At 41.1% G+C, this 21,631-nt stretch overlaps 1 protein-coding gene, 1 long non-coding RNA gene and 1 pseudogene across 3 annotated transcripts in view; 1 reads left to right on the forward strand and 2 right to left on the reverse strand.

Annotated features, from left to right (window-relative positions):
• Positions 1 to 14,529, reverse strand: part of LOC125107221 (cationic amino acid transporter 3-like) — a 58,454-nt gene extending 43,925 nt beyond the window's left edge. Inside the window, exons 1-2 of one of the 2 annotated variants that reach the window (XM_047742104.1) lie at positions 12,451 to 14,529; positions 10,619 to 10,647 (exon numbers count right to left, since the gene is read on the reverse strand). In XM_047742104.1, the coding sequence (XP_047598060.1) occupies positions 12,497 to 14,296 (1,800 nt within the window). In that variant the 5' untranslated portion in view covers positions 14,297 to 14,529 and the 3' untranslated portion in view covers positions 10,619 to 10,647; positions 12,451 to 12,496. Of the gene's footprint in view, positions 1 to 10,618; positions 10,648 to 12,450 lie in introns of those variants that run through there. The other variant, XM_047742103.1, reaches the window with a different exon arrangement.
• LOC125107219 (cationic amino acid transporter 3-like) overlaps positions 1 to 21,631 on the reverse strand; it is a 143,647-nt pseudogene that overhangs the window by 98,894 nt on the left and 23,122 nt on the right.
• LOC125107224 (uncharacterized) overlaps positions 1 to 21,631 on the forward strand; it is a 167,333-nt gene that overhangs the window by 96,684 nt on the left and 49,018 nt on the right. The gene's annotated exons all lie outside the window — the stretch shown is intronic.

The following is a 21,631-nucleotide window of genomic DNA, read 5'->3' on the forward strand; positions in this document are numbered from 1 at the left end:
GTGAAAGAACATCCCTCAAAAGAGTTTCATTCTTTCATGGCTCCTAAAGGTCCATGTAGCCCAGAATTACTGTCCCATTTCTTTTCCAACTCCCCTGGCTCTTTTTTTTTTAAGATTTTATTTATTTATTTGACAGAGAGAGATGTCACAAGTAGGTGGAGAGGCAGGCAGAGAGAGAGGAGGAAGCAGTCTCTCCTCTGAGCAGAGAGCATGATGCCAGGCTCAATCCCAGGACCCCGAGATCATTATCTGAACTGAAGGCAGAGGCTTTAGCCCACTGAGCCACACAGACACCCCACCAACTCCCCTGGCTTTTATTTCCCAAATTGTTCCATGGACAACCTTCTCCAGGAAGTGTTTTGTAACAAATACCTCTTTCTCAGTTTCAACTCATACCTTCCCTTCCAGAATAATGACGCCTCAATCCCTATCCAGTTATTAGTCCTCCTATTTCAGTCCAATTTTCTCCCCATGTAGGGGTATCAATTCTATCTGCTGAGAGAATTTTAGGTGTTTTCAGAGGGTTTTTAAAAATTAGCATATGACATATTATTTGCCCCAGGGGGACAGGTCTGCGAATCATCAGGGTTACACATTTCCCAGCATTCACCATAGCACATACCCTCCCCAATGTCCATAACCTAACCACCCTGTCCCTATCCCCCAAACCCCAGAAACCCTCAGTTTGTTTCATGAGATTAAGGTTTGTCCCCCTCCTGATCCCATCTTGTTTCATTTTTTCCTTCCCTACTCCCCACAACCCCCACCCTGCCTCTCAAACTCCTCATATCAGAGAGACCATATGATAACTGTCTTTCTCTGATTGACTTATTTCACTCAACATAATACCCTCTAGTTCCATCCACATCATTGCAAGTGGCAATATTTTGTTTCTTTTGATAGCTGCATAGTATTCCATTGTAGATATATACTACCTCTTCTTTATCCATTCATTTGTTGATGGACATCTAGGTTCTTTCCATAGTTTGGCTGTTGTGGACATTGCTGTCATAAACATTCCAGGGGCACATGCCCCTTCAGTTCACTACATTTTATCTTTAGGGTAAATACCAAGTAGTGTGATTGCTGGATCATAGGGTAGCTCTATTTTCAACTTTTTGAGGAACCTCCATACTGTTTTTCAGATTTGTTGTACCAGCCTGCATTTCCACCAACAGTGTAGGAGGGTTTCCCTTTCTTTGCATCCTCACCAACATGTATCATTGCCTGACTTGTTAGTTTTAGCCATTCTGACTGGTGTGAGGTGGTATCTCACTGTGGTTTTGATTTGTGTTTCCCTGATGCCAAGTGATGTGGAGCATTTTTTCATGTGTCTGTTGGCTGTCTGGATGTCTTCTTTGCAGAAATGTCTGTTCACGTCTTCTACCCATTTCTTGATTGGATTATTTATTCTTAGGGTGTTGAGTTTGATAAGTCCTTTATAGATTTTGGATACTAGCCCTTTATCTGAAATGTCATTTGTAAATATCTTCTCCCATTCTGTCAGTTGTCTTGGTTTTGCTGACTGCTTCCTTTGCTGTGTAAAAGCTTTTGATCTTGATGAAGTCCCAATAGTTCATTTTTGCGCTTGCTTCCCTTGCCTTTGGTGATGTTTCTAGGAAGAAGTTGCTGCAGCTGAGGTCAAAGAGGTTGCTGCCTGTGTTCTCCTCAAGGATTTTGATGGATTTCTGTCTTACATTGAGGTAGTTCATCCATTTGGAGTCTATTTTTGTGTGTGGTGTAAGGAAATGGTCCAGTTTCATTTATCTGCGTGTGGCTGTCCAATTTTCCCAACACCATTTGTTAAAGAGACTGTATTTTTTGCACTGGACATTCTTTCCTGCTTTGTCAAAGATTAGTTGACCATAGAATTGAGGATCTATTTCTGGGCTCTTTTTTCTGATCCATTGATCTATGTGTCTGTTTTTGTGCCAGTACCATATTGTCTTGATGATTACAACTAAGTTTTTATTTTATTTTATTTATTCAGTGTTCCAAGATTCATTGTTTATGAAACATACCCAGTGCTCCATGCAATACATGCCCTCCTTAATACCCATCACCAGGCTCACTTAACCCCCTGCCAAAACCCCTCCAAAACCCTCAGTTTGTTTCTCAGAGTCCACACTCTCTCGCAGTTCCTCTCCCCATCTAATTTCTCTCAATTAACTTTTCCTTTCTTTCTCCTATTAAAAGCATCTGCATAGCAAAGAAAACAGTCAACCCATGGAATGGGAGAAGATATTCACAATTGACACTACAGACAAAGGGCTGATATCCAGGATCTATAAAGAACTTCTCAAACTCAACACACAAAACAGATACTCATGTCAAAAAATGGGCAGAAGATATGAAAAGATACTTCTCCAAAGAAGACATACAAATGGCTAACAGACACATGAAAAAATGTTCATCATCATTAGCCATCAGGGAGATTCAAATCAAAACCACATTGAGTTACTACCTTGCACCAGTTAGATGGCCAAAATTAACAAGACAGTAAACAACAAGTGTTGGAGAGGATGTAGAGAAAGGGGAACCCTCTTTTATTTTTGGCGGGAATGCAAGTTGGTGCAGCCACATTGAAAACAGTGCAGAGATTCCTTAAGAAACTAAAAATAGAGTTACCCTGTGACCCTGTAATTGCACTACTGAGTATTTACCCCAAAGATACAGACACAGTGAAAAGAAGGGCCATATGTACCCCAATGTTCATAGCAGCAATGGCCATGGTCACCAAACTGTGGAAAGAACCAAGATGCCCCTCAACAGATGAATGGATAAAGAGGATATGGTCCATATATACAATGAAATATTATGCCTCCATCAGAAAGGATGAATACTCAACTTTTGTATCAACATGGATGGGACTGGAGGAGATTTCGCTGAGTAAAATAAGTCAAGCAGAGAGAGTCAATTATCATATGATTTCACTTACTTGTGGAGCATAATGTTGATTACAGCATTGTAATAGAGCTTGATGTCTGGAATTGTGATGCCACCAACTTTGGTTTTCTTTTTCAACATTCCTCTGGCTAGTCAGGGTCCTTTCTGGTTTCATACAGATTTTAGGATTATTTGTTCTATTTCTTTGAAAAAAATTGATGGTATTTTAATAGCGATTGCATTAAATGCGTAGATTGCTCTAGGTAGCATAGACATTTTCACAATATTTGTTCTTCCAATCCATGAGCATGGAACATTTTTCCATTTCTTTGTGTCTCCCTCAATTTCCTTTGTGACTATTTTATAGTTTTCTGAATACACATCCTTTGCCTCTTTGGTTAGGTTTATGCCTAGGTATCTTATGGTTTTGGGTGCAGTTGTAAATGGGATTGACTCCTTAATTTCTCTTTCTTCTGTCTTGTTGTTGCTTTATAGAAATTCAACTGATTTCTGTACATTGATTTTATATCCTGACACTTTACTGAATTCCCATATGAGTTCTAGGAGTTTTGGAGTTGAGTCTGTTGGGTTTTCCACATAAAGTATCATATCATCTGCAAAGAGTGAGAGCTGAACTTCTTCTTTGCTGATTCAGATGCCTTTTATTTCTCTTTGTTGTCTGATTGCTGACGCTAGGACTTCTAGTATTATATTGAATAGCAGTGGTGATAGTGGACAGCTCTGCCATGTTCCTGACCTTAGGGGTAAAGCTTTCAGTTTTTCCCCATTGAGAATGATATTCACTGTGGGTATTTCATAGATAGCTTTAATGATATTGAGGTATGTACCCTCTATCCCTACACTTTGAAGGATTTTGAACAAGAAAGGATGCTCTACTTTGTAAAATGCTTTTTCAACATCTTTTGAGAGTATCATATGGTTCTTGTTCTTTCTGTTATTAATGTAGTGTATTATGCTGATTGATTTGTGGATGTTGAACCAAACTTGCAGCCCAGGAATAAATCCTGCTTGGTCGTGGTGAATAATCCTTTTAATGTACTGTTGGATCCTATTGTTAGTATTTTGGTGAGAATTTTTGCATCGTGTTCATCAAGGATATTGGTCTGTAATTCTCCTTTTTGATGGAGTCTTTGTCTGGTTTGGGGATCAAGGTAATGCTGGCCTCATAAAATGAGTTTGGAAGTTTTCCTTCCATTTCTATTTTTTGGAACAGTTTCAGGAGAATAGGTATTAATTCTTCTTTAAATGTTTGGTAGAATTCCCCTGGGAAGCTGTCTGGCTGGGCTCCTGTATTTTGGGAGATTTTTGACGACTGTTTCAACCTCCTTACTGGATATGGGTCTATTCAGGTCTTCTGTTTCTACCTGGTTCAGCTTTGGTAGTTTATATATCTCTAGGAATGCACCCATTTCTTCCAGATTGTCAAATTTGCTGGCATATAGTTGCTCATAATGTTTTGTTATAATTGGTTGTATTATTTTGGTGTTGGTTGTGATCTCTCCTCTTTCATTCATGATTTTATTAAGTTGCATCCTTTCTATTTTCTTTTTGATAAGTCTGGCCAAGGGTTTATCAATCCTATTAATTCCCAAAGAACCAGTTCCTAGTTTCATTGGTTTGTTCTACTGTTCTTTTGGTTTCTATTTCATTGATTTCTGTTCTGAACTTTATTATTTCTCTTTTACTGCTGGGTTTAGGCTTTCTTTGCTGTTCCTTCTCGGGTTCCTTTAGGTTTAGGGTTAGATTGTGTACTTGAGATCTTTCTTATTTCTTCAGAAAGTCTTGTGTTGCTATGTACTTTCCTTTCAGGTCTGCTTTTGTTGCATCCCAAAGATTTTGAAAACTTGTGTTTTCATTTTCATTTGTTTCCATGAATTTTTAAAAGAATTCTTCTTGAATTTTCTGGTTGACCCATTCATTCTTTAGTAGGATGCTCTTTAGCCTCCATGTATTGGAGTTCTTTCCAACTTTTCTCTTGTGACTGAGTACTAGTTTCAGAGCATTGTGGTCTGAAAATATGGAGGGAATGATCCCAATCTTTTAGTACCAGTTGAGAACTGAGTTGTGACCCAGGATGTGATCTATTCCGGAGAATGTTCCATGTGCACTGGAGAAGAATGTGTATTCTGTTGCTTTGGGATGGAATGTTCTGGATATATCTAAATTCCATCTGGTCCAGTGTGTCATTTAAGGCCTTTATTTCCTTGTTGATCTTTTGCTTAGATGATCTGTCCATTTCAGTGAAGGGGGTGTTAAAGTCCCCTACTATTATTGTATTATTGTTGATGTGTTTCTTTGATTTTGTTATTAATTGGTTTATATAGTTGGATGTTCCCATGTTAGGGGCATAGATATTTAAAATTGCTAGATCTTTGAGTATGATATAGTGTCCTTCCTCATCTCTTATGATAGTCTTTGGCTTAAAATCTAATTTTTGTGATATAAGGATTGCCACCCCAGCTTTCTTCTGATGTCCATTAGCATGGTAAATTGTTTTCCACCCCCTCACTTTCAATCTGGAGGTGTGTTTGGGCCTAAAATGAGTTTCTTGTAGGCAGCATATTGATGGGGCTTATTTTTTTTTATCCATTCTGATACCCTGTGTCTTTTGATTGGGGCATTTAGTCCATTTACATTCAGGGTAACTATTGAAGGATATGAATTTAGCTCCATTGTATTGGTTAGATGTTAGTTCTTTTATATCTCCAGAAAGAGATTTTATTTCTCCAGAAAGGGATTCTCTAATATCTTCCATGCTTTTTTCGAGCCCAGCTAGCACCTTGATAATCATCATCCTGAACCCTAGTTCTGACATATTACTAACATCTATATTGATTAGGTCACTAGTCATCGATACTGCCTCTTATTCTTTTTTTTTGTGGTGTGTTTTTCCACCTAGTTATTTTATCCAGATAAGAATAGATGAATGAGGGAACAAAATACTAAAAGAGTGGCAAAGACCCCAGAAAAATATTCACTAACCAAATTGGAAGAGACCCTAAACCAGGGGCAGTAGAAAGGGGAAAAAATTAAAAATTAAAAATTTAAAAAAAAATATATATATATATATATATATTAAACTGGTGAATAGAACAGAGCCACCCACTTGATTTTGGGTGTGTTCTGGTCTCTTAGAGGAAACAACCTCCCAAAATATTAAAGAAAACACACACACACACACATATATATATGGGTAAACACAATGGAGGCATGGAATATGACTGTAAAGATGAAAAATTTAAAAGATTATAAAAAAAGGAATTGATAAGGTAAGAAGTTGGTTGGAAAAAGAAAACAAAAGAGGAGAGAATGTGATCAGGCTGGAGACTAGAACAAAGCCATGTGCTAGATTTAGGATATTTTGATCTATTAGAAGAAATTGTATCCCAAAATAGAAAAAAACCCTACATGTATATGAAAAAATAAGGTTAAATATAGTGAAGGGATAAAATATGACTATAACAATGAAAATTTAAAAAGATTTTTTAAAAAAGGTAAGATAAGATAAAGATAAAATTAGATAAGATAGTTTAAAAATGCTAAAATAGGAAAGAGGAAAAGTTTAAAATAGTAGAATAAGAAAAAAATAAAATTAAAAAAATTTAACTTTGAGAGACTAAAGGATCATGGGAAAAAAGCTATGATCTCTATGTGTTCCTTTTCCCTAGCTCTGGAATTCCACAGTTCTCATTCATTGGTGAAATTGGTCTTGGCTGGATATTCTTGCTGATCTTCTGGGGGAGGAGTCTGTTGCAGTGATTCTCAAATGTTTTTGCCTGAGGCAGAAAGCACTGCCCTTGCCAGGGGCCAGTCTAAGCAATCTGCTTGGGTTCACTGTTTTCTGTACAGCTTTGGAGGACAGGAATGAAGATGTCACTCTCCCAATCTCCGGCCCGTAGGACCAAGAGCTCAGGGCCCCACTCCTCAGTGAGCCCTCAGAGAAAAGCAGTCAATCCCTCCTGTCTCCCTGGTCTCTGGCTATACTCCGAGCACACCCAGCCTGTGACTGAGCATTTCTTTCTCTGGCGCATGGCCCTATTTGGAGTCTCCAAACCCAGCATATTTCTTCAGCATGCTCCTGCACTGCTCATCCTGGAGGAGGAAGGAGGGTGTCTCCCCAGATCTGCCAATTGTGGGGTTCCTGCTCAAAGAGCAGTGGCCCAACTGTGTCTTGGATCACAGTTTAAGGTAACCCCAAGCTGAGAGCCCCTCCTCAGCTCCATCTCTGTAGCCAGCCTCCCCACTCTGAAACCTGGGAGCTCGGCCACTCTCAGACACCCCTGGTCTTTATGTGACCCCATGAGTCCACAGACCACACTGTCCCCAGGAGGGCTCCACCTCCTGCTTAGCCTCTGGAGCAACATCCCTCAGTGGAAAAGACTTCTAAAAGTTCCACCATTCTACCGCTTGCCAGGAGCTGGCCCCTCCCCACTCGGTCTCTCTTCCCACCACTTTGGATTCACTTCTCTGCACATCCTACCTTCAAGAAAATGGTGGATTTTCTGTTCCTGGAATTGCTGCTCTCCTTCTCTACTGTCTCCTGTTGAGTTCATAGGTGTTCAGAATGGTTTGATAACTGTCTAGCTGAACTCTTGGGACCTGATTATATTTGAGTCTCCTACTCCTCTGTCATCTTGCTTCCTCCTCTTTCAGAAAGTTATTGCACCAGTCCCTCAAAGAAGCATCTAGAGGAGTAGGTAAGTATATATGGGTAATCTTGCCTCTGACAGGCTTCCCTTGAGTCACCTACTTGGTAGTGGGAAGTTGAGAAATTCAGCAAATGAGAAAGTATCTTCCCTCCCTCCCTCCCAGGGCAGACCCCATGCATTAATACAATAGAAAAACACTGGCCCTCCTATACTAAAGCGTAAAACTGACTGCATCAAGAAGGATCCCTCTTGGGCCTGCACTGGAGCCAGTCGCATCTTCAGGGATTCCCTGGAATCAGGTAGAACTGGTTGGGTCTGCTATTAATTTCACTCCTAGCATCTCCCCACATCCCATGGGAGGAGATAGAGCAGGATCAGAGGATGTCATGTCAGGCATTCTCTTGCCTCAGAGCTGTATTTTCCCTGTTGCTCTTTGAATGAACAACACTACTCTTACAGTTGGATCTAGAGAAAATGTAGAACCTACGCCTTGGTCTGAGCAAGACTTCACAGGGATGGAACAGACAGGACAGACACCAGAAATCAGGCATAGCCACATAAAGGCAAAATTATAGGTGCCTAGGCACAGTTCTAGATGCTGGGCACAGACAGTTCTGGATGGAGACAAATGTGTGTTAAGGGTTTCCCAGAGGACAGTTTTAAAGGAGCAGCACACTGCTATCCTGAAATGAAGGAGAATTTTCTGTACCAATGAAATGTGAAGGCTCAATTCAATTTAGCATGAGTTTATTAAATGGTCATTATGTGCCTGGCCTCAGCTGATGCTCTCTAGGAGTGAACAGGATACAGTACTTACCTATGGTCTATAATCAAGAGAAAAAAAAAGAAAGAAAGAAAGAAGGGAAAGAAGGAAGAAAGAAAGAAAGAAAGGAAAAGAAAGACACAGATAACTGTGCTATGCTATTTTTTAAATTTCAGAATTATTATATAGTTGACATATAGAGTTGTAAGATATTTAAATTGTACATAGCGATAATTTGTTATGCATATAATTGTGAAATATTCATTATGATTTTTCCACTAGAAAGCACTAACGATGGTACTTTAATCTACATGTTTCATTAAATGAAGGTGAGTGTACAAAGGGCACCTTTGTTTCTCTCACTTCAACTTTACACATGAAGAGGCTTCAGCTGGAGTTTTGGTGTTAAAAATTTGGTCCCTTGACCAACAGCATCAATATCACCTGGGAACATGTTAGAAGTACAAGCTCTGGGCCCCACCTGAACCCCCTGAATTCCAAACACTGGAGACAGGGCCCAGCAATCTGTCTCCATAAGCCCTCCAGGTGTCATGGCACCCCCTGAGGTTTGAGCACCACTGAGCAGAATACTATTCCTGGCCACTCTCCACTAGGCCCTCTCTCACTGGGACCTTGATTAATAAAGTGAAGACATAACACTAAGCATAGCTGGTTAGCATCTTTTGTGTTTTGTTGGTTTTCTTTCTTTGTCCAGAACAAAACTGCCCACTGGACATATGCAATTCAACCTGCTCATACAGGAGAAAACCTAATTAAAGAAGTCTCTCTCCTGTGGTGGTAGGCCAGGGACACTCAGCACTACTTGTGATGAGGAGTAAATCCATCTAATTTACTCATGCAGGATTAGCAAGCCAAGTAGGCTGCAGATCTACAGCCGATAGTTTAATCATGTCTGTATGAGATGATTATCAATAGGTTCCAAACACAGGAGGGGGAAATGGGATGTTATTTATTGGATCTCTACAGCTCCAACAATGGGTTGTAGTGAAAGGTAGGCAGGATGCAGGTTCAGGTCATGCACAGTAGAGAGACCTGGTTGAGAGAATAACAGGACAGAAGAACCAGATGAAATCCTAGAATTTTTTAAGGAAATGGAACTAGAGAAATGACCAGTTGTGACCTCTCCTGCTACACATAAATGGAGCATGGAAACAACTGAGTGCCTTGTTCAAGGTCATAATGCTACTTAGTGGTGGAAACAGGAAGAGAACCCAGGACATGTGGCCCTCAGTTGTGCACTTTCTGAGCAGGTGGACCAAAGCAGACAACAGTAGAGAATTTTAAAGTCCAAGAATGAAGATTGTGCTAAGAAATTCCAACCCAGGGATTTTCAGCATGGGCAGTGGGTTCAAAGCCAAAGTACTTTGTGTCCAGGGGAGAGCTCTGGCTCCAGTCCACCTGTGCATGCTCTGTTGTCCCCTCACACAGCCAAGGCTCAAGCTATACAGCCCACTCAGTGGGCTCTGACCAAGGCTTCTTTTTCCTGTGCCTTTCCTAGTGTTGTTCTTTCTGCCTACAGTCTCTACCCGCCACCCATATGTGGCAAATCCTATCTGTGAAGTGAGCCAACTCAAAAGCCATTCCTCTACAAAGTCTTCTCTGATTTCACCATCAACCTTCTCCCCTGTGCCAGCCACAAATGATCATCCTCCACTCTGAATTCCCAAGACTCTTTATTTTTATGTTACTTATACAACACTCCCTTTGTATTAGAATATAAGCTTCTTAAGTGCAGAGGCCATATTTCATCTTTTTTTTTTTCCTTTGGTCTTTTTCTAGTTTCCTTTTTTTAATGTAAGTGTAATGAACATGCAGAGTTGATGTATTACTCACAGGTGCACAATACAATGATTCAGTAATTCCACATGTGTTTCAGTGCTCATCAAGATTAGTGTACTCTTAATTCCCTTTATTTAAATCACCCATTCCCCTATCCATTTCTCCTTTGGCAACCACGAGTTTGTGCCCTTTATTTAGCAGTCCAGGGTGTTGTGCTTTTGCTTAATTTTATTTTATTATTGGTATCGCTGTTTGTCTCTCTTTTTTCTTTTTTCTTTTTAATTTTTTTATTAATTTAATTCTACTTTAGAGTAAAAACCTATGGCATTTGTTTTTCTCAGACTGATATATTTCAATTAGCATTATACTCACGCAGTTCATCCATGCTGTTACAAATGACAAGATTCCATTCTTCTTTGTGGCTGAGTAATAGTCCATTGGATATACATATAGACCACATCTTCTTTATCCATTCTTCTATTGATGCACATTTGGGTGGCTTCCGTATCCTGGCTATTGTAAATTATGCTGCAATAAATATAGGGGTGCATATATCTTTTCAAATTCATGAAGCAAAAACACTTTTGCACAGAAAAGGAAACCATCAATAACAACAACAACAACAAAAGACAACCTACTAGATAGAAGATATTTGCAAATTACATGTCAATAAGGGGTTAATACTCAAAACACATAAAGAACTTATACAACTCAATACCAAAAAACCCAAAAATCCAATTAAAAAATAGTCACAGGATTTGAAGAAAGATTATTCCAAAGAAGACATACAGATGGCCAACAGACACATGAAAAGATGCTTAGCATTACTAATCATCAGGGAAATACAAATGATTACTATATGTCTGCTAACTGAACAAAAAATAATTAAACATATTAAACTCTTTTTAAAAAGTGCAATAACAGCTTTGTAGTTAATCTTGAAATCAGGCAACATGATGTCCCCAGTTTTGTTTTTCTTTTTCAACATTTTCTTAGTAATTTGGGGTCTCTTCTGATCCCATACAAATTTTAAGATTGTTTGCTCCAGCTCTTTGAAAAATGCTGGTGGAATTTTTATCAGGATGGTATTGAAAGTATAGATTGCTTTACACAGTATAGACATTTTAGCAATACTTATTCTTCCAATCAGTGAGCATGGAATGGTCTTCCATCTTTTTGTGTCTGCTTCAATTTCTTTCATGATTGTTCTGTAGTTCCTTGAGTACAGATCCTTTACCTCTTTGGTTATGTTTATTCCAAGGTATCTCATGGTTCTTGGTGTTATAGTAAATGGAATCGATTCTCTAATTTCTCTTTTTATATTTTCATATTAGTGTATAAGGAAGCAACTGATTTCTGTACATTGATTTTGTATCAACATGGATGGGACTGGAGGAGATTTTGCTAAGTGAAATAAGTTAAGCAGAGAGAGCCAATTATCATATGGTTTCACTTACTTGTGGAGCACAAGGAATAACACGGAGGACAATTGCGTGAAAGAGAGAAGTGAGTTGAGGGAAATCGGAGGGAGAGATAAACCATGAGAGACTGTGGACTCGTAGAAACAAACTGAGGGGTTTGGAGGGGAGGAGGGTGGGAGGTTGTGTGAACCTGGTAGTGGTTATTAAGGAGGGCATGTATTGTATAGAGCACTGGGTGTGGTGCATAAACAATGAATCTTGGAACACTGAAAAAATAAAATAAAATAAAATAAAAAAGTGCAATCAGATGTGATTTTATACCTGTCAGGATGGCTAAAATAAAAAAGACAAGAAAAACAAGTGTTGCCAAAGATATGGAGAAAAAGAAATCTTCATGCACTGTTGGTGGCAATGTCAACTGGTGCAGGCATTATGGAAAACTGTGTGGAGATTCCTTTTTAAAAAAGAACTACCATATGATCCAGTAATTCTGCTACTGGATATTTTTTTAAGTGAGCTCTACAGCCAATAAGGAGCTCAAACTCACAAGCCTGAAAGCAAGAGTCATGCTCTACTAACTGAGCCAGCTAGGTACCCCATTTACCAGTGGATATTTAACCAAAGGAAAAGAAAACACTTTTTTCAAGTTTCTTTTAATACTAATTTTGTAAAAGCCAGTAAGCAGCTATAGACACACTTGAAGAGTAGAAAGTAAAAAAAAAAAAAAAAAAAAAAAAGGTGGGGGAGCAAAGACACATCCTTCACTGTACCTTAAATATGAAGCTCTATTAGTGTTCCCACACCAATATCTCATAGGAGCACATATTTCCATGTTCTCAGGAGTACACCCCATTATTGTGTAGGGGACCAGATTGCCTTCTGGTGAGATGATGTCAAGCCAAATATGTACTGGTATTGCTGAGTTCAAGGTCTAGATTTTGGGTCCATAAGAAAGGTTAAGCTACCAGACTTTGCTGGATCCCATAGCTTAAGTAGATAGCAAACCCAATCAGCATCCAGACACCAAATTTCAGCCAGATTCCAGCTGACATCTGCATCATAAGGCAAACATTCACAAAGATGCCCAGGAGTGGGAGGAGAGGCAGAGCAGGGACCTTAAAGGGAAGGGGAGAGGAGCTCTGTGGCTGTCTCCAGATGACCCCAGTGATCCCAGTGATGAGCACCAGGAGCAGCACAACCACTGTGATTGGCCCTGCATCTCCAGAAAGCAGACCTGGCCAGTGGGCCAGCACCAGGCAGAGGAGAGTCATCAGCAGAACCAGCAGTGAGGAGCAAACATAGACAACCCGGCCAGAGAGTGGAGTGGGGGTGGGGCTGCCTGGAAAAAATAGTCCCTGTAGAGTCAGCTTCTCTGCTGTAGGTGCAGTCTCCTCCTGCATCTGTGCTACATTTCCCCCATCCTCCTCCCGCAGCTCTTTTTCATTTTCCTCCTTCCTCCTTTCAGGCTGATACCTGATGATGAGAACACAAAAAGCTACCAAGGAATAAGATATCAGGGTGCCAACTGACCTGAGGTCCAGAAGATCAGTGAGTCTAAAGTAGAATACCATGATTACTGCAATAATGATAAATATCACAGTGGACATGATATGGGAATATGTTTTGAAAACAAACCTGGCAAGAAAAGGGAACAGGAGGCCATCCTCTGCCATCATGGCTATCACCCAATGTATGGGGAACGTAAAGCCCCAATAGGTGCTGACAAAAAGACTAAAGAAAATTGTAAAAGCTACAACATAATAGACAGAGGCCCAGTTAACATGGAGAAATGCTTCAGGCAAGGTGCTCCCAGGTTGAAGCTGGTAGTAAGGAACCATAAGTGTAAGTGCGGCAGAGACACCAAAATACACAAAAAAGCAGATGAGCAGTGAAATCACAATGCCCATGGGGATGGAACGCTGGGGATTGTGGGATTCTTTGACTCTGGTAACAATAATGCTGAAACCTATAAATGCATAGAAACAGGTAGCTGATCCACGGAGAATGCCCTCAAAGCCAAAAGGCACAAATCCTCCGGAGCCCAGAGGGCCCAAGCTAGAGGTGTCATTGAGTCCAGCCTGTATGTAATCCTCTTCTGTGAGCTTCCAGTTGTGCAGGTCTGCCTTAATGAAGCCAGAGATAATGAAAAAGGTGAGAAACAAAAGTTTTATCAATGTAACCACTTCAAAAACTCTGAAGAACCCACGCCGACTTATATATTGCAGTTCCAGGAACAAAAATAGAAAGATGACAAAAAAGTAATGTAGATTGTCTGCAATGACTTGGGGAACATACTGTGAGGTGGTCTCATGCTGGGTCTCAGAGATCCGGTTCCCAATGAAGATGTCAAAAGTTAAGATCCAGGCCTGTACCACAACGAATGCATCAACAACAAAGGAGAGGATGAGATTCCAGCCAGTGATGAAAGCCCAGAGTTCACCCACAGTGACGTAGCTGTAGAGATATGCAGAGCCAGAATGGGGAATCCGGACACTAAACTCCGCATAGCACAGTCCAGCCAACAGTGATGTTAGACCTGCCACCATAAAGCAGATCACAATGGATGGTCCTGCTTGGTTACCGGCCACCTCATTAGCCAGGAAGTACACACCGACACCCACTGTGCGGCCCACACCCAGGGCCACTAAATCCAAAGTGCTCAGTTTTTTGCCAGATTTAAATTCACGCACGTTTTTCTCCAGTGGGCATCTGCTTACCAGCTTTTGACCAAGTCTGCAAAGGCCCTGACGCAGCATTCTTTCTGGAATTGAAGAAGATTCTAAGGATCAGAGAGCTGTAGCAAGCCCAGGGAGTCAAGAATGTTGGATCTGCATAAGTAAGTCTGAATTAAGCCAAGCTGGGTGGGGATTGCCGGGGTCCTTTGCTCAGGCTGTAGAGCTGCTGCTTCATATTTCTTCTTTTTTCTTCTTTTTTAAATTTTACTGGTTATTTTTTATCTTTTTTATTTTATTTTATTTTATTTTATTTTTTCAGTGTTCCAAGATTATTCTTGTACGTGCTATCCTTCCAGGATGCCTATGGAAACAATAAATAATTACTGAACAATGGTGTTCAACCAATCAACTGAGAATCAAAGGCTGCATGTAAGTTGTTGCAGCCCGAGTATCACAGAAACTGACACCAAAAGACACCATAGAAAAATTAATGCTGCTTTCCCTCCAGTAAAAGTACCAAATCCCTCCCAACATTCTGTTTGTTTGTTTGTTTTTAATTTATTTTCCAGTGGGCTCCATGCCCAGCATGGAGCCCTACATGGAACCTGAACTCACAACCCTGAGATCAAGACCTGAGCCGATACCAAGTGTTGCAGTCTCAACAAACTGAGCCACCCAAGCACCACATTTTCCTTTTTCACACTCCCCATAACATAATCCCATGTAGAGTTCATGAGCCACATAACTTCCTGTGTTAATTAGGTAGTAAGACACAACAGGGTATGAATGTATTGTGCAAGAATTCACATGCAGTATGGGTGCCCACTGCTTGAGCATGAGTTATGACACATTAACTCATGGACTAGATGCCTCTTTGCAATTACAGACCCATTCTTTATATATCATCAGAGTTTAAGTACAAATATTGGTTCTCTGTGTCTTAAAACTCTCAGCCCCAAAATCTGCTACCCAAGGTTAGAATCACTTTTGCCCCCTTTTCCTCATTCTACTTCATCTATTTAGCTGTACTGATGGCCAAAAATGTACAATCCACCCCTTCACTTTATCCACTTGGCCCACTGGGGCGCTTTGAACAGAGAAGAGGAAGGAGAAAGGGACAGGACCTTCATAACCACCTGCAAGAAGGAGAGGACCAGACTGTCTGGGAAGGAAACACTGGAAAATGCGGGCAGCAGTCAACCCATGATCCATGACTGAGAAGGCAGAGGAGACAGAGAGGCCATGTTGTGATTTCTGATGTTCAATAAACCTCACCCAAAACAATGAGACAAAAATTCACTACCTTTTTTATGTCCATAGTATGACAGTGTGATAGGTAGGGAGAAAAGAAATGAGTCCCTTAGCTTTCTCAACTGAGAAAATTCCTTCTGTTTCCTCCTTCCCTGGGTTCCAGGAGAGAAGGTGAACTCATTTGTGCAGACAGTCTCTTCCCTGGCCACACTGTGGTCTATAGTCACCTTGTACCATCTGGGGTGTCAGCTGCCAGGGGGCTGGAGAATCTGTCCTGCCCTGTGAGCTTGTATTAAAACACTCACTTGTGACTTCCTATGAATTTTTCACAAGGAGTTACTTTTAATTCATTCAAACTGTTGTCTGAAAGTTTTCTTAGTGAAGGACTCTTGTGTGTGATTCCCTCTTATTCCTCCTCCTCTACTTCTTTTCAAATGGCCCCCTCCACAAGGGGAGCTAGGCTCTGGATGAACAATTCACAACTATGCCCAAGAAATGAGAAGTGGAGAACAGAGAAAACAGTCATGCAACCCCCCACTGTCCACCCTACTCATGCTTTGGTCTTAAGAGAATTTTAGGAAATGATCTCAGAAGATTTTAGAGGCAGAAATATCAGTCAAAATAGGAAAGTCTACTCTATAGATGATGAAAGAGAACCCTTGGGTTATGGGCCAGACTTTCTGTCTACAAATCCATCTAGACTCCTTATTTGCCACTCACCAGTTCCAATGCTATGATTTACAAACAAGCACAGGAGATAGATAACAAGTGTCCATTCTTAACTCATGGAAACTTTTTAACTATCTGAATTTTTCCCAACCCACCACCAGGCTTCAAACCTTTCTGTGCTTCCACAACGCCCTTCTTTCATAGTCTTTCCTTTGTTCATAATATGATCTGTGCTTATTCCTCCAGCCCCATCCCCTGCCCAGTTCCTGCTCCAGCTGTGAAATTTGACACACACACTCTTCCCTTGCCTCTACTGCTTTCTTGGCCCCTTCACTTAGCTAACCCCCACTTCTCTTTCAGTTCACTGCTCAGCAGTTGTTTCCTGAGAAAGTCTCCCCTGCCCCTTATGCTGCCCTTCCTATGTGCTCTCTTAGCACCTGGCTCCCCCCACGTGTCATTGATTCTAATGTATCCAAATTCCAGGTCAGGTGCTGGTCTCCTCCATCAGACTGTGAGAAAGGTACTCAGTAAGTACTTCTTGAACAAATGACCACACTGAGAAGAGAAACCTGACAGAGGCCATAATCCAGAATTCTTATATACTGGACATTGAGATACGTACTTTGTAGCCTAGCAATCCTTATAATTCAGGCTCATGTAGAGACATACATGGTATTACGTTCCTTGTGGAAAGGGAGTAAAATGGATGGTATGAAAGGAAAACCAATGGTGATAAAACCTTGACTGCCCATCATTCATGGCAGGTATGAGTCACACTGGGTGATAAAGAATCATTTGCCTTTGAGGACACTTGTTTAAAATTATTAGGCTCCTGGGGGTTTTGGGCAACCAACCATCCACACCCAGTTAGAGAATCCCTACTTTTTTGAAGGTATCATGCTTAGGCCCTATAATCCAGGTAGGATCTCATAAGTCAGATGTTCTCACTTTGAGGGACAGAGTAGGGCATAATGTAGATACCTGGGGACATTTTCCAACTTTAGATCCTCTCCCTCTGGAGATTCTTGTCCACAGGCCCTGTACTTCCCATGACTGCTCTAAATCACCCAACTGACAAGAGATTGTCCTCAAGTTCAAGGGGAAGAGATTCTAAAAGCTGCCTTCACAGGAAGGCAGTGAAGTTCAGTAGTTAGGAGTAAGGTTCTGTAGGTAGGCTGTTCAGGTTCAAATCACACCTCAGTCTCACACCCAGTGACTGTGGTTAAATTAGTTTTCCTCTCAGGGCTTTAGTTTCCACAACAGTCAAATGGGAGTAAAAGTAAGTACCTCAGAGAGGAGACAAGATGGTGGAGAAGTAGGAGGTGCTGTTTCAACTGGTCCCCTAAAGTGAGCTGATCATCTACCAAAGAAATCTGATCACCCGTGAAATCAGCCTGAGATTAGAATTATGCACTTCTGGATCTCTATGGGGGCAGAAGATGCCAGTGGACAGGTAAAGGAGAGTGGGAACATCGAACTGATATTGGAAGACAAACAAAAAGGGGAAGAAGTCACCAGAAATGACCCATTGGAAAGTAATACCCCAATATGAGAGTTCCCTGTGATTGGGGATGAACATTAACTTGGACTCTGGTTGAAAGGACTCAAAAAGAGCAAAAGATCTTAAGAAGAATTTGGTGGAATTGGGTGGTTAGGGACAGGGGTTTAAGCCCACAGACCCAGGATGGCCATGGCTGGTGCTGAGCCAGAGAGAGTGCAACGAAGAAGCCAGGTCTTGGTCCCTGAGCTCCCAGCACCTGTGAGAGCATCTGGGTGGCGGCATGCATGAGAAAGTCTGGTGTGGATGCCAGCTGGTGGTCTCTAGAACCACAGCCTTTTGCACTCTGCACACGTGCTGCATGACTGGGGTCTGAAGATCTCCACACCCTCCATTGAGAGAGGTCCATGCAGGCACTAGCTGGTGCTCTCTAGGACCAGGAGATTCTGAACACTCCCAGCCCGGACCAGCATGAAAATCTCAGTGTACTGTCTCTGGTTGGGACCTCTCTGGAGGTCTGGATCTGCCCAGACAGCTGCAGCAGAGGTAGCCAGTGGAGATGAGCTCTCTGGACTAGTATTTCTCATGGTTTTGGGTAAAGCAGGAGTTCCTGCGACCCCTGAGGCCTTGACTTGGGACGTGGCATAGGGGAAATTTGTGTGCTCTGGAGCACCCAGCGGGGAAGAGACTGAGCCTTCTCTCTGAGATGGAGATCTCAGTGCAGTTTGCTTTCCTCTAAAACTCCAAAGAACTGCTAAAAGCCAACAAGGGGAGAGGGAAAAAAAAAAAAAAAAAAAACCTCCGGAGAACAAAAGCCTGAAAAACCAGTTTCCTCAGAGTCCAGCCCCTTTATATGAGGCAGGAGGACTCAATTCTAACAAGACTGCCTGAAAAACCACACAACAGGCCCCTACCCCAGACCAAACAAAAACAAAAACAAAAACAAAAAAACAAGAGGACAACCACCACTACTTCATAGATAAAACTTTTATTTTAAATTCGTTCCCACTATTCTCATTCTTTTCAATTTTTTTAAAATTTTTAACCTATTTACCATCACAATGAGATGTTCAGTACAAATTCCATAATAACCTTTTAACTTGAACTTTTTTGATACATATACCTGTGTTTTTCTTTTGCTTTTCTATTTTTTTATTTATTTTATTTTATTTTTTTAATATTCATATAGAGATAAACCAAGATAATCCCCTTTCCCCAATCAATGCTACCCTATATAAAAAACAATTTTAATCCCCTTTTATCTCAGGAATGTTGAGTCCTTTAACAAAGATATCAAGATACATCCAGGAAGAATCAAAATAACCTTCCTCACCCACACTGAGAATTTATAACCACCCTCCCATCTTTTTCTTCTGTCAGTGCTTCTGTGTATTTGTTTTTGTTCTGGAAGTATATAAATCTTATACTTGGGGTTCGTTTTGGCTGGGTTCTTTTTTCCTTGTCATTTACTTTTGTTGGTCTTCTTGTTTGTCTGTTTTTGTTTGTATACCTTATAAATCTTACCTTTGGGGCCCATTTGGGCTGGGTCTTCTCTCTTTTCTCTCTCTCTCTCTCTCTTTTTTTTTTCCTGTCTCTCTCTCTCTCTTTTTATTTCTTCTTTCTTTTTGGTGGGGACTCCTGATTGCTCAGAAGCGTTCCAGAGTGCACCTTGCCTGCACCACGGTTGATACATTCAGCTATACATCCTCTCAGCCATCTCTCACCAAAATGACTAGGAGGAGGAATGCCCACTTGAGGAAAAATTCAGAGACTGTGACCTCTCCATCAGAGCTATTGGATATGGACATAAACAGTATGTTAAAAAGGAAATTCAGGGGACACCTGGGTGGCTCAGTTGGTTAAGCAGCTGCCTTTGGCTCAGGTCGTGATCCCAGCGTCCTGGGATCGAGTCCCACATCGGGCTCCTTGCTCCTCAGGGAACCTGCTTCTCCCTCTGCCTCTGCCTGCCATTCTGTCTGCCTGTGCTCGCTCTCTCTCCTCTCTCTCTCTGACAAATAAATAAAATCTTTAAAAAAAAAAAAAAAAGGAAATTCAGGCTAACAATTATCCAGTCAATGGCTAGGTTGGAGAAAGCCTCTAATGACAAAATGCAATTGATTAAGGCAGAAGTGAAAGCCACTGGGGAAGATGTTAACAATGCTGTCAATGAGTTCCAATCTAATCTAAATTCTCTAACAGCTAGGGTAACTGAGGCATAAAATGGAATTAGTGATCTAGAGGACAAACTGATAGAGAAAAAGGATCAGGAGGAAGCCTGGAACAAACAGCTTAGAAGCCATGAAAACAGAATTAGGGAAATAAATGATTCCATGAAACATTCCAGCATCAGAATTATTGGAATCCCTGAGGGGGAGGAGAAAGAAAGAAGACTAAAGGATATAGTTGAAAAAATTCTCTATGAAAAATCTCCCAATCTGCCAAATGGAACCAGCGTTCATGTCCTAGAGGCAGAAAGAACTCCCCCTACAATCATAAAATCTAGAAAGACCTCAAGACACCTGATTGTGAAACTGATGAATCATAATTTTAGACAGGAGCACTTGAAAGCAGCTAGGGGGAAGAGATTCCTCACATACAGAGGAAGGCCCATCAGAATAACGTCAGACCTGTCCACAGAAACCTGGCAAGCCAGAAAGGACTGGAAAGATGTATTCAGGGCACTAAATGAGAAGAACATGCAGCCAAGAATACTTGATCCAGTAAGACTGACATTCAAAATGGATGGAAAAATGAAGAGCTTCCAAGACCAGCAAGGTTCAAAAGAGCATGTGAACACCAAGCCAACACTGCAGGAAATATTAAGGGGGGGTTCTATAAAAGAGGGGAAAATAAACAAGAATACTGTAAGGGCCTGGTTAGCCAGAGGGAGCCATTTGGTTGTAAACTTGACCCTGCCCCCCCCCCCGAAGAACTTACTTGCAAAGCCCAGATACAAGGGAGGGCCAGGCCGGGTAGAGACATCCAATCAGTAGGGCACGCATATATTTACTATGGTAAATTGAAATTCAATTTGCCACCCGTATTGCCGACCTAGCATGACTGTGCAGTTTTCCCTGTGTATTGCAGTCTCATTGGCCACCTGTGTATAAGCCAGGCTCAACCACCTCTATAAAAGTTAGTCTGTGAGGCTGGGAAGGGTCGTAGCCTCTTTGTAAGACGCCCCCAACCGGTCGGTTTGATTTTTGATGCTTGGCATGAAATAAAGCTTTGCTTGACCTTTGCTTTGCATCAGTGTCGCTCCTTTGATCACAGACCCATTATTGGGGGACCCTAACAAATACCGTTGAACAGAAATTTATGGGGACGATCTATAGAAACAAAGACTTCACAGGTAACATGATGTCAATAAAATGGATCTCTCAATAATCACTCTCAATGTGAATGGCCTAAATGTGCCCATAAAACATCACAGGGTGCAGACTGAATAAAATGACAGGACCCATCCATATGTTGTCTACAAGAGACCCATTTTGAACCTAAGGATACATCCAGACTGAAAGTGAAGGGATGGAGAAGCATCTTTCATGCCAATGGGCCTCAAAAGAAAGCTGGGGTAGCAATTCTCATATCAGATAAATTAGATTTTTAAACTAAAGACTGTAGTCAGAGATACAAAAGGACACTACATCACTCTTAAAGGTTCTATCTACCAAGAAGACTTAATAATTGTAAATATTTATGTCCCCAATATGGGAGCAGCCAACTACATAAGACAATTGTTAATCAAGATAAAGAGTCATATTGATATGAATACATTAATAGTAGGGGATCTTAACTTGCCACTCTCAGTAATAGGCAGATTATCCAAACAGAAAATCAATAAAGAAACAAGAGCTTTGAAAGACACATTGGACTAGATGGACCTCATAGACATATACAGAACATTCCACCCTAAAACAACAGAATACTAATTCTTCTCGAGTGCACGTGGAATGTTCTCCAGAACTGACCACATACTGGGTCACAAATCAGAGCTC

This window comes from Lutra lutra, chromosome 8 (assembly GCF_902655055.1).
Source record: "Lutra lutra chromosome 8, mLutLut1.2, whole genome shotgun sequence".
Lineage (NCBI taxonomy): Eukaryota > Metazoa > Chordata > Mammalia > Carnivora > Mustelidae > Lutra > Lutra lutra.